Source organism: Pristiophorus japonicus, chromosome 20 (genome assembly GCF_044704955.1).
Source record: "Pristiophorus japonicus isolate sPriJap1 chromosome 20, sPriJap1.hap1, whole genome shotgun sequence".
NCBI classification, from domain to species: Eukaryota; Metazoa; Chordata; class Chondrichthyes; family Pristiophoridae; genus Pristiophorus; species Pristiophorus japonicus.
Genome location: NC_091996.1, coordinates 32,588,748 through 32,601,150, shown reverse-complemented (window position 1 = coordinate 32,601,150; position 12,403 = coordinate 32,588,748). Strand labels below are relative to the sequence as shown.

General features: G+C 41.2%; 1 protein-coding gene across 9 annotated transcripts in view; it reads left to right on the top strand.

Moving 5' to 3' along the window:
* LOC139232470 (rab GTPase-activating protein 1) overlaps positions 1–12,403 on the top strand; it is a 275,160-nt gene that overhangs the window by 239,876 nt on the left and 22,881 nt on the right. For all 9 annotated transcript variants that reach the window (XM_070862713.1, XM_070862714.1, XM_070862718.1 and 6 more), the window contains 2 exons: positions 695–787; positions 6,320–6,430. In XM_070862713.1, the coding sequence (XP_070718814.1) occupies positions 695–787; positions 6,320–6,430 (204 nt within the window). The remainder of the gene's footprint in view (positions 1–694; positions 788–6,319; positions 6,431–12,403) is intronic.

Sequence of the window (12,403 nt, the reverse complement as noted above, 5' to 3'; positions counted from 1 at the left end):
CTACACACAAAGGTTGGTAGAAATTTGGAACTCTTCCGCAAACGGCAATTGATGCCAGATCAATTGTTAATTATAAATCTGAGATTGTTAACTTTTTGTTAACCAAAGGTATTAAGGGATATAGGCCAAAAGCGGTTGGTGTTTAGAGTTAGGTCGCAGATCAGCCATGATCTCATTGAATGATGGAACAGGCTCGAGGGGCTGAATGGCCTACTCCGGTTCCTGTGCACCACGTCTTGTGCAACTTACCCAGGACAGTGAGTGCCAGTGAGCCACTTGAACGTGGAAGCCTGTCACAATATTTCCACATATGTATGTGCACTTCCTGCATATATGTAGAGGTTTTCAAATGACAACCCCTAGCTAGCTAATATTCCCCCTCCCCCCCCAGTGTGATGTTGCTGGAACAAATTCTCCTGCTGCCCTGGATCAGTGGCTAACTCAACACAGATCAGAGATTGAATCCTGTGCCACACAGTGCATTTACTTACTGAACCATCAGTAACTTTGATTTAATCATCAATTATAAGAACAGCCCATTTTTTAGACAGGTGATCACTGATAATGTATTTCTTTAGGTAAATAACATGTTCTCCTATCAGTGCTTCATGTTACTACTAAAGTATAAACTGAAAAATAAATTTGCTGCTGTTTAATTTGAAAATGTTTAATTTATTACTGCCTATATGTACAGATCAGCCAGAAAAAGCTTAAGAAATACGAAAAGGAATACCTGGTAATGCGGGAACAACAGGCTCAACAGGAAGATCCTGTCGAACGATTTGAGGTAGGAGACAGTAAATAGTAACTGCCGCCAACTACCTGAGATCCATCTTCTAATATACAAGGTAGAAATTTGCCACCGCAAGGACGATTTAGCTCCATATTTTGGAGCTAAAAGTTTTTGAGAATCGTTCTTGTGACGTCACTTGGCATCAAGACCAACGATACCGCCATTTTTGAGCGTTTCGCCAATAAGAACATTTTTAAGGACAGCGCTAAATAGCAATTTTAAAAAGCTTGCCTTACTTGGTGGAGTCCGATCGAAATCGGCGCTGATGGCACCATCTTGGGAATCACAGAATCTAGTCCCCAATCTGTCAAGTTCAACCGGACTTTAAGTGAATAATTTCAAGGCAGAACAGATAATATATGAACATAAACGTCCATGGAATGGGGCAAAGTTTAGGAGATTTGATTTGATTTGAGTTTGCAATTCCATGTTAGACAAAAATGTCTGCACTGCTGCTACTGGAACTGAAGCTCAAATTGTACGACCTCTGACTGTTGAATAACAATCCTGTGCATTATAACTGACAGTTGCAGTTTGATGATAAAGGTCGGGTGGCTTGTAAAAGTCCAACTCTGCTGTGTGCAAACTGTCCAAGCGATCCTGGCAGCCGGCACGCCGACCCTTACTCAAGTGCCCGTGCACCGAGACCGGGGAGGAGAGGTACTTGCCCGGGGGGAGCTGGGAACCGAGCTCCGAGCTGATGTGTCTGGCCGAGAGAGCGATCCTGCCGGCTGACGTGCCAACTTTTTTGAAAGATCTCCAGGGTTGTTAAATGTAATTGGAAATAAGTGTCCAGTAGAGTCATTAACAGGTCTGTGTCCTGTCAGTTTTCTGTGTGGTTGCATTTTTAAACTGATTGAGGCATGTAACTGTTGTGTTTCACAGCCTGAGGCATGTAACTCTGCTCATCAGTTTCCAGACCTACACTAAATCACAATAACTCCAGTTTGACTAACCCCACATTCACCAGCATCTGGGCATGCGCAGAACGGGCGTTATTTTTAACACATTTTTTATCTCCATCCTTAAAAACGATGGTATTTTAACACTATGCCAAAAATTTTTAAACTTTTGGTGAAACTTAGGCCTTATTTTCTTGGCGCTATTTTGGCATTAAAAATCGTTATTCACAAAAAGCGCCAAAAAACAATGCTATTCTTAAATGTGGAATTCCTAGCCCATAGTTATTGAATCTATTATTACTTCAAATTCTTCAGTTAATGTTTCTTTCTACTAGTCAGTTTATTGCAGTGAAGTTAGTTTTGCAGTGAAGTTAGTTCTCCAGTGCCAGCTTCCAGTCTGCCTGCTGGAAAATATGCGTCATTTATATTTCTACGGTAGCTAGGTTGATTTTAATGCAAGCTGCTGCTATCCCTGGAAATGTCCACATGGGCCAGCAATAATGAAACTATTTTTTTGGACTGTGCAGAGGTGTTGGGAGCAGTTAAGTCACTTGCTGGCAGTCACCACTGACAGGCCTAGCATTTATGTTGTCACTGAAGACATTAAACGTGTTTTAGTTTTGATCCCTTGCTCCAAGGGCAGTAGCGGTGCTTTGTTTAAGTTTATTACCAACTTCAGAAATATTATGTGGGCAAATGGGGAATATGTTACTTATACTGGGATTTAAAGCACCTGAGAAAGCTTGGAGTGCACAATTCACAAGCTCTATAGTGTCCAAATTATAGGAAATGTCAAATCTTGACAATGTAAACAGAGCATTAATCACATAACAGGCCTGCATTAAAACCTGTTGTTTTTCTGCTCCATTTTTCACATTAAACTTACTTCTGGGGCCAAATTAAAAAGCAGAACCGCAAAGGTAATACTCTCTGGATTATTAGCTGAACCACGAGCAAATTTGCATTTGGGTAAATAAGATCAGAGAGTTAAACACGTGGCTCAAAGACTGGTGTGGGAGAAATGGGTTTTGGTTCCTGGGACACTAGTACCAGTACTGGGGGAAGAGGGAGCTGTTCCGTTGGGACAGGCTCCACTTAGACCGTGCTGGGACTAGGGTCCTGGCGAATCAAATAACTAGGGCTGTGTAGAGAGGGCTTTAAACTAACTAGTGGAGAGGTGCGTTCGGGTGAGCGGAAATTTAAAAAGTCAAAGAATAAGGAGAAGGCAATAGAGCCGGGTAGCACTGGGGAAAATGAAAACCAGAGCATGACAGGAAGGGACAGAATGTACAAACATAATGGTGAATCAGAAAGTGGGGTCAAAGCAGGAAAAAAATGGGGAAAAACATCAAAATTTAAAAGCTCTTTATCTGAATGCACGCAGCATTCGTAACAAAATAGATGAGTTGACGGCACAAATAGATTAAAATGAGTCTGATCTGATCGCCATTACAGAGATGTTGTTGCAAGGTGACCAAGGCTGGGAACTAAATTTCAGCGGTATTTGACAATTCGGAAGGACAGACAGAAAGGAAAAGGAGGTGGGGTAGCTCTATTAATAAAGGACGAGATCAGTGCATTAGTGAGAAACTATGTTGGTTCAGAGGATCAAGATGTTGAATCAGTTTGGGTGAAGATAAGGAATAATAAGGGGGGGAAAAAAAATCGCTGGTGGGTGTAGTCTATAGGCCCCCTAACAGTAGCTACACTGTTGGATGGAGTATAAATCAATAAATAATGGAGGCTTGTAAAAAAGGAACGACAATAATCATGGACGATTTTAACCTTCATATTGATTGGAAAAGCAAATTGGCCAGGATAGCCTTGAGGAAGAGTTCATAGAGTGTATCAGGGATAGTTTCCTTGAACAGTATGTTGCGGAACCAACCAGGGAGGCTATCTTCGATCTAGTACTGTGTAATGAGACGGGGTTAATAAACGATCTCCTAGTAAAGGATCCTGAAGGAATTGAGTGACCATAGCATGGTTGAATTTCAAATTCAGTTGGAGAGTGTGAAAGTTGGATCTCAAACCAGGCAGAGTTGGCTAAAGTAGACTGGGAAAATAGATTAAAGTGTGGGATGGCTAATGAGCAGTGGCAGACATTTAAGGAGATATTTCATAATTCTCAACAAAAATATATCCCAATGAGAAGGAGAGGCTGTAAGAGAAGGGATAACCATCTGTGGCTAACTAAGGAAATAAGGGATGGTATCAAATTGAAAACAAGGCATACAAAGTGGCCAAGACTAGTGGGAGGCCAGAGGATTGGGAAACTTTTTTAAATGCCAGTAAAGAACGACTAAAAAAAAACAGAGGGGGAAGATCGATTTATGAAAGCAAATTAGCACAAAATATAAAAACAGATAAGAGTTTCTACAGGTACATAAAAAGGAAGACTGGCTAAAGTAAATGTTGGTCCCTTAGAGGATGAGACTGGGGAATTAATAATGAGGAACAGGGAATTGGCAGAGACTTTGAACAAATATTTTGTATCAGTCTTCACGGTAGAAGACACTAAAAACATCCCAATAGTGGATAATCAAGGGGCTATAGGGAGGGAGGAACTTAATACAATGCCTATCACTAAAGGAGTAGTACTCGGTAAAATAATGGAACTAAAGGCGGACAAGGCCCCTGGACCTGATGGCTTGCATCCTAGGGTCTTAAAAGAAGTGGCTGCAGAGATAGTGGATGCATTGGTTGTAATCTATCAAAATTCCCTGGATCCTTGGGAGGTCCCAGCAGATTGGAAAACCGCAAATGTAACGCCCCTATTTAAAAAAGGAGGCAGACAGAAAGCAGGAAACTATAGACCAGTTAATCGAACAGCTGTCGTTGGGAAGCAGTTGCAGGACATTTGGAAAAGCATGACTCAATCAAGCAGACTCAACATGGTTTTATGAAAGGGAAAACATGTTTGACAAATTTGCTGGAGTTCTTTAAGGATGTAACAAGCAGGGTAGATAAAGGGAACCAGTGGATGTGGTGTATTTGGATTTCCAGAAGGCATTCGATAACGTGCCACATAAAAGGTTACTGCACAAGATGAAAGTTCACGGGGTTGGGGGTAATATATTAGCATGGATAGAGGATTGGTTAACTAACAGAAAACAGAGAGTTGGGATAAATGGGTCATTTTCCGGTTGGCAAACAGTAACTAGTGGGGTGCCACAGGGATCGGTGCTGGGGGATTTACAATCTATATTAATGACGGATGAAGGGACTGAGTGTAATGTAGCCAAGTTTGCTGATGATACAAAGATGGGTGGGAGAGCAAAATGTAAGGAGGCCACAAGAAATCTGCAAAGGGATATAGACAGGCTAAGAGAGTGGGCAAAAATTTGGCAAATGGAGTATAATGTGGGAAAATGTGAGGTTATCCACTTTGGCAGAAATAATAAAATAAGTTATAATTTAAATGGAGAAAAATTGCAAAGTGCTGCAGTACCTGGGGATCCTTGGGCATGAAACACAAACAGTTAGTGTGCAGGTACAGCAAGTCATCAGGAAGGCAAATGGAATGTTGGCCTTTATTGCAAGGGGGATAGAGTATAAAAGCAGAGAAGTCCTGCTACAACTGTACAAGGTATTGGTGAGGCCACACCTAGAGTACTGCGTGCAGTTTTGGTCTCTATTTAAGGAAGGATATACTTGCATTGGAGGCTGTTCAGAAAAGGTTCACTACGTTGATTCTGGAGATGAGGTTGATTTATGAAGATAGGTTGGGCCTATACTCATTGGAGTTCAGAAAAATGAGAGGTGATCTTATCGAAACATGTAAGATGAGGGGGCTCGATAAGGAGGATGTAGTGAAGATATTTCCACTGATAGAGGAAACTATAACTAGGGGACATAGTCTCAGAATAAGGGGCTACCCATTTAAAACTGAGATGAGGAGAAATTTCTTCTGAGTGTTGTAAATCTGTGGAATTCTCTACCCCAGAGAGCTGTGGAGGCTGGGTCATTGAATATATTTAAAGCGGAGATAAACAGATTTTTGAGCAATAAGGGAATAAAGAGTTATGGAGAGTGGGCAGGGAAGTGGAGCTAAGTCCATGATCGGATCAGCCATGATCTTATTAAATGGCGGAGCAGGCTTGAGGGGCCATATGGCCTACTCCTGCTCCTATTTCTTATGTTCTTCTTAGGTTCTTTGTTTATTTGGTAAATGCCATTGGTTAACAAAGATCTTGTGTAGTATTCCAGAAGCTACTAATCCCAACCCCTACACAAATTTAGCAGATAGTGGGTGTAGCTTTCACACTTCTCACTGAGATCTGTTTCTTGCCTAGGTGAATAATATCTGCTAAAGCTCAAGAATATTTTGTGCAGAGCAGCGTGTTTGTTTGTCCTTTCACATGGAAATAAAAATATTAAACTGCTCATCCTTAGAATGTTGTTCAGCTGTATTCAAAGTTTTAGTGCTGACTCTGAAGTTTCAGTATTTTAGTCACATTTATTTACAGGGTTTGTTAAATATTAAGTTAGGATGTAGTATATTCATAGTTAATGATGACTCATGGAAATTTAACAGAACATGGTTTGGATTAGAGATAAAGGATCAATTTAGAGAACTCAAATTATTTTCACCTCACAATCGATCCGTTCTGCTTTGCTCCAGAGGGAGAACAGACGTCTACAGGAAGCAAATATGAGATTGGAACAGGAAAATGATGACCTTGCCCACGAACTGGTTACTAGCAAGATCGCACTCCGGAAAGACCTGGACAATGTAGGTGTATACTCTGCAGCCTTTCCAACTGAACTGGAAACTGTAGGTGCTCTTTTTTTTTTTTTAAAAATAATAATTTTGTTTGATTTCAATATTAGCTGTAAAATGAACACATTCTTGGGGAGTTAAATCTCATATGAACAAATATTCAGTATGTTGCAATTAAGAACTTGCATTTGATGATGCAGTTCAAATTGTGTGTATGTGATGTGTTACAGAGAATATGCCACCTTTAATTCTGCATTTCAAATAGCACTAATCGTAAATGTTATTAAAAGAACAAGTTGGAGAATTTCAGAATTTTTTTTGAACGCACTGTACTTGCAAGGTCCCTCGTGTGCAGCTGTGGAAACTGCCACAGGATTTCACTCTTTCCCTGTGATTGTATTGGGACCAATAGCTGAAGATCTGAGTCTAAATCTTGTCGATTTATGCCAATTATCAAATCCCCATGTAATTCACACTTGCTGCCAAAGTAGGGAAGATGTGACGTGCATTTGGATTATCGAAGCCATTGATAGTTGCTTTTTAATCAGATGCTTTTCCAGATGCTAAGCCTCCAGTTTAGCAGGTGGAGTGCAAGTTATGAAAGAGCCCCAAGCTATAAATCAATGGCGTGTAGAAGGTTGGTATCATCTGATACCATATTGGTTACCTCTGGGAAGGTGAAGTGTGTACTGCAGTTATTATCCAACCCCATTGACTAACACCTTAATCACTCTGATGTAAAGCGAGTCCAGCCTCTGAGCCCCTTGCTGCTGCACAGCATCTGTGTTCTAAGTTCTAAATATTTAACGCGTTAGCATATTGACAAGCTCTAGCTCTCCTAATATGGCGTACACAGTGTTACATTTTTCCCATTTAAAATTAGAACAATGTATATCCTGGTTTGTCATCCGGGTGTTGTGTATACCATCTGGTTAGTGTATCTATCTATCCAACAGTTTAAATATACTAGAAGATAAAATGTAATTTTAAACATTACTTTTCAAACTGAGCTTTCTTCTTTCACTATTTTTAATGCTAAGGTTCTGTTTGCCATCTAAGGAGATACGTTGCTGTAAATAATGGCACTTTGAACAAAAAGCAACTAGTTTATTGAGAGGAGCTCACTTTACACTTAGTTGCTTTAACTGGCTTAGCTGCAAGGTCAATTGAAATAGTTGGGTGTTAAGTAGCAGTCATTACTGTAAATAGCACATGGGACGTTCAGAGAATCAGGACAGTTAACTGCTTTTGCACAGTTCAAAATGCCTGCTTTTTTCCCTTTTTTAAAAAAAAAACACCAGCTTAGTAGTATTCCTGTGCAATATGTTAAAATATATTTAAGATTGAGGCGGTGTTGTAAAAATGTTTATTGTATTGAGATGTTGCTAAATCCTGGGCAGATTTGAAGTAGAATCTAGAGTCATGCCACAGCAGGTGATGTAGAAATTGGCCTCGAGGTGCCACTGGATTCTAAAAGTCAATGAGTAAGCATGGCTCTTGGAAGTCAAATTTAGAATGTGAGGCGGACATTTTAACTCTGCATTCTCACCATCTGCAGTAATCGCAGTTTCCCCACTAACTTTGCAATTGGGTTTCTGCAAGTCTGAGTAGTTCAGCTCTGATTACTCTTTTAACCATTGTTGTTTTTTTTTGACAAGCTAACGTTAGCTGCCACTTATTTTAACCCTTCACTAGCTCTGTCCTGTACTGCTTTGAACAAAATGTGCCCTAAAGAGCATTAACCTGATGCTTGGTATTCAGTGGCCATCCCATTTTTGCTTTGTAATTTAGCTTCGACATGACAACCTGCAAACATTAAATATTTGTGAAACACACCTCAAACAAAGTCGAGGGAAAGTTCCTATTCTTTCCCCACTCCAAAAAGGATCCAAAATGAAAGGAAAGCAGCACGAGTACAATTTTAAACTGCAAATTTACTGCACTTGGAGCTTTTGAGTAAAGACAATGGGGTCATGCCAAAGTTAATATTGCTAATGTATTTTATTACATAGATGTTTATAGCCATTTGGCCCAACAAGTCTGTGCCAGTGTTTATGCTCCACACAATCCTCCTTCCACCTTGCTTCATCTCACCCTATCAACATATCCTTCTGTTCCTTTCTCCCTCATGTACATATCTAGTTTCCCCTTATAAAATATCAAAAATTATTCTCTCTCGCCTAATAACCATATATATAAATTTTCATGCAAGTTAACAACCTTTGCATACCGTACTCTCCAGTCCCAGCACAGATAGATTGTATTGCCTCCTGATAACACTTGCCTGTTTCATTGCATCATCGAGCCATGTTCGTCTTTGTTTTCCTTTTAATTTATTACCATCAAATTTTTCCAGACTGCAACAACTTTCCTTTTCACTCTCAAATAATGTGCCCACTGTATATATTTTTATCATCACAATCCGCCTCAAGTCTCTCTTCTTGTGCTAGCTCAAGAACAGTCTCATTAATCATTCTTCGTTTCCAAATAACTGTCAACATATGCCTGTCATACCATAATTCAAGCAGTTTGTCATTTTACTTCAGCATTCACATCCAAGCAAACAATTAACCATTTTTTTTCTCATCTCCAGCTTGATTTTACAGTTGCACAGAAACAGGTCGTTGAGCATTAACATTTCTTTTTCAATTCTTGTTGCGTCGTCCATCTCATAATGGTTTGCCTAAGTTAATAATTTTATTTACTTATATTTTCGAACGCTTGAGGTCAATCAAAGCACATCGTGAAAAGGTAAACATATCTTTAAAAAAGAGCCCATTTGTTCTCTGCAAGAGATAAACTGATCTCACATGCTGTGGTGGGACCACATTGAAGGAAACCCTTGCCTTCAGTCATTCCAGTGTGTCAGCTCCACTATCTGTTGCACCAACTGGATGTTTATCAGGATAAATCAAAAAGTCAATATTTAAAAGAAAATCGCGGAAGAATTCTACGGGATACTGCTTTCAAAGAGTCAGCGCAGGCACGATGGGCCAAATGGCGGCCTCCTGTGCTGTAAAATCCCAAATACTTGTCAGTGATGACACTTAACTAAAGATTGACCGTCTTATTTGAAATGGAACTTTGTTTAGAATTTTACCTGTGGACCTAATGTTCTAGTTACTGACTGCCAAGGGTAGGTTTGTTGAACTTATTTCACAGTATTTAAAATCCCATGGTTTTTGAAGACCTGAGTCTGCAGGTATTATACTTTGTGAAACTAAGACAAAATTGAAAGCATTTCAATTGGAGGGCAGAGCTGACTCAGTAACTTGGTGTATTTAAATTCTACTTGCAGTCATTACCAATGTTGCTAATAGTACGTGAGGCAGTTGAGATGTAGCATGAGCAGCAGAGAAGAAAATGTGTTGTTCAGACTCAATTAAAGTGGAGTTTCTTTTGAGGTTTTTCTCAATTCATCTTGGTTCTGATTCAGATATAGTAAGTTTGGATATTTTATAGTCAGATTTCACAATAAATTGCAACAGTTTCCTATTATCAGTAAGATAGAAGGTTGTCATAACACTGTACAGAACTATCGCTGAATAAGAAGCAGCAACATTCACAAAATTAGGATCAATTATGATGATATTTATATTTATTGAAATGAGCACAGCACCTCTTTTTTTTTTAAGATCCTCTAGAATTGCCTTATTTCTTCTGAAGTAAGAAGGACAAGGACAGTCTGGCCAGTAAATTACTAAATTGGAAGAAGAAATAACCTCCCAGTAGTAATGTTCCTATAGCCAAAAAAGGGAGAATACTTCTCTAATATGGGATGGGCTCTGGTTGTTTTCCCTCTCCCTTTCACACGTTTGCATTGACTGTTTATTGCAGTGATAGGGCGTCAGCTCAAACAAACTAATTTAAGTAATAGGCAAGAAAGAATATCAAATGGACTTTTTGGTCGGCTGCCTAAGAACTTAGTGGGTTCCAGGAATTAATTATCTTGAAAAGCCACACACACCACCTTGGTAATGTGTTGTGATAACCAAGCTATTTGATTTAATATGAGAAAACTTAGGAGGCTGTTAATAAAAATGAGAGTGCATGGATTTGGAGGCAACCTATTGGCTTGGATAGGAAATAGGTTAGGAGATGTGAGACAGAGTAGGGATAATGTATATGTACTCATATTGGCAGGATGTGACTAGTGGTGTCCCCAGGGATCTATACTGGGGCCTCAGCTTTTCACTGTTTATAAACCGTCTTCTCCCTATGGCTGAGGAGCTCCTCCCGGAGTCACAGTGCGGATTTCGTCTCCTACAGGGCACAACGGGCATGATTTTTGCAGCGCAACAGCTGCAGGGAACAGCCCGTATACATGGCCGCCTTCGCAAGGGTCTATGGAACGTCCTCCTCCGTTTCGGATGCCCCCAAAGATTGTCGCCATCCTCCGCCTGTTCCACGACGACATGCAGGCCGTGATCCTTACCAACGAATCCATTACAGACCCAATTCATGTCCGGACCGGGGTTAAACAGGGCTGCATCATCGCCCTAACCCTCTTCTCAATCTTCCTCACCGTCATGCTCCACCTCGCAGTTGACAAGCTCCCCAATGGAGTGGAACTAAACTACAGAACCAGTATGAAGCTGTTCATCCTTCACCGTCTCCAGGCCAGGTCCAAGACCACCCCAATCTCTGTCGTCAAGCTACAGTACGCGGACAACACCTGCGTCTGCGCATAAACAGTGGCTGAACTCCAGGACATAATCAACGTATTTACTGAGACATACGAAAGCATGGGCCTTACGCTAAACCTCAACAAGACTAAGGTCCTCCACCAGTCTGTCCTTACCGCACAGCACTGTCCCCCAGTCATCAAGATCCACGGCGCGGCCCTGGACAACGTGGACCACTTCCCATATCTCGGGAGCCTCCTATCAACAAGAGCAGGCATTGACGACGAGATCCAACAAAGAGTGTTTGAAGACCAGGCCCTCCACACTGCCACCAAGTTCATGGTCTACATGGCTGTAGTAATACCCGCCCTCCTGTATGGCTCAGAAACATGGACCATGTACAGTAGACACTCCAAGTTGCTGGAGAAATACCACCAACGATATCTGCGCAAGATGCTACAAATCCCCTGGGAGGACAGATGTACCAACATTAGCGTCCTCGACCAGGCCAACATCCCCAGCATCGAAGCACTGACCACACTTGATCAGCTCCACTGGGCAGGCCACATAGCTTGCATGTCAGACATGAGTCCCAAAGCAAGCGCTCTACTTCATGGCAAATGAGCCAAATGTGGGCATGGAAACATTACAAGGACACCCTCAAAGCCTCCCTGATAATGTGCAACATCCCCACTGGCACCTGGGAAACCCTGGCCAAAGACCGTCCTAAGTGGAGGAAGCGCATCCGGGAGGGCGCTGAGCACCTTGATCTCTTCGCCAAGAGCGTGCAGAAATCAAGCGCAGGCAGCGGAAAGAGCGTGCGGCAAACCTGTCCCATCCACCCCTTCCCTCAACGACTATCTGCCCCACCTGAGACAGAGACTGTGGCTCTCGTAATGAACTGTTCAGCCACCTAAGAACTCGTGTTAAGAGTGGAAGCAAGTCTTCCACAACTCCGAGGGACTGCTTATGATGATGATTATGTTTATAAATGAAGGAATAGAGAGCCATATAATCTAAGTTTGATGACGATAAGTTAGATGGCACAGTAAATAGTTTTGATGGGAGCAGAAAGTTGCAATGGGACATTGATGGATTACGTGAGTGGGCAAAACTGTGGCAGATGGAGTTCAATGTGAGAAATGTGAGGTCATCCACTTTGGACCGAAGAAAAATAGATTAGAGTATTTTCTAAATAGTGAAAAGCTAGGAACTGTGGATGAGCAGAGATATTTAGGAGTCCAAGTACAGAAATCACTAAAAGCTCGTGGTCAGGTACCCAGTACAAAAAATAATTTAAAAGGCTAATGCATTGTTGGCCGTTTATCTCGAGGGCTGGAATACATAGGGACACGGGCTC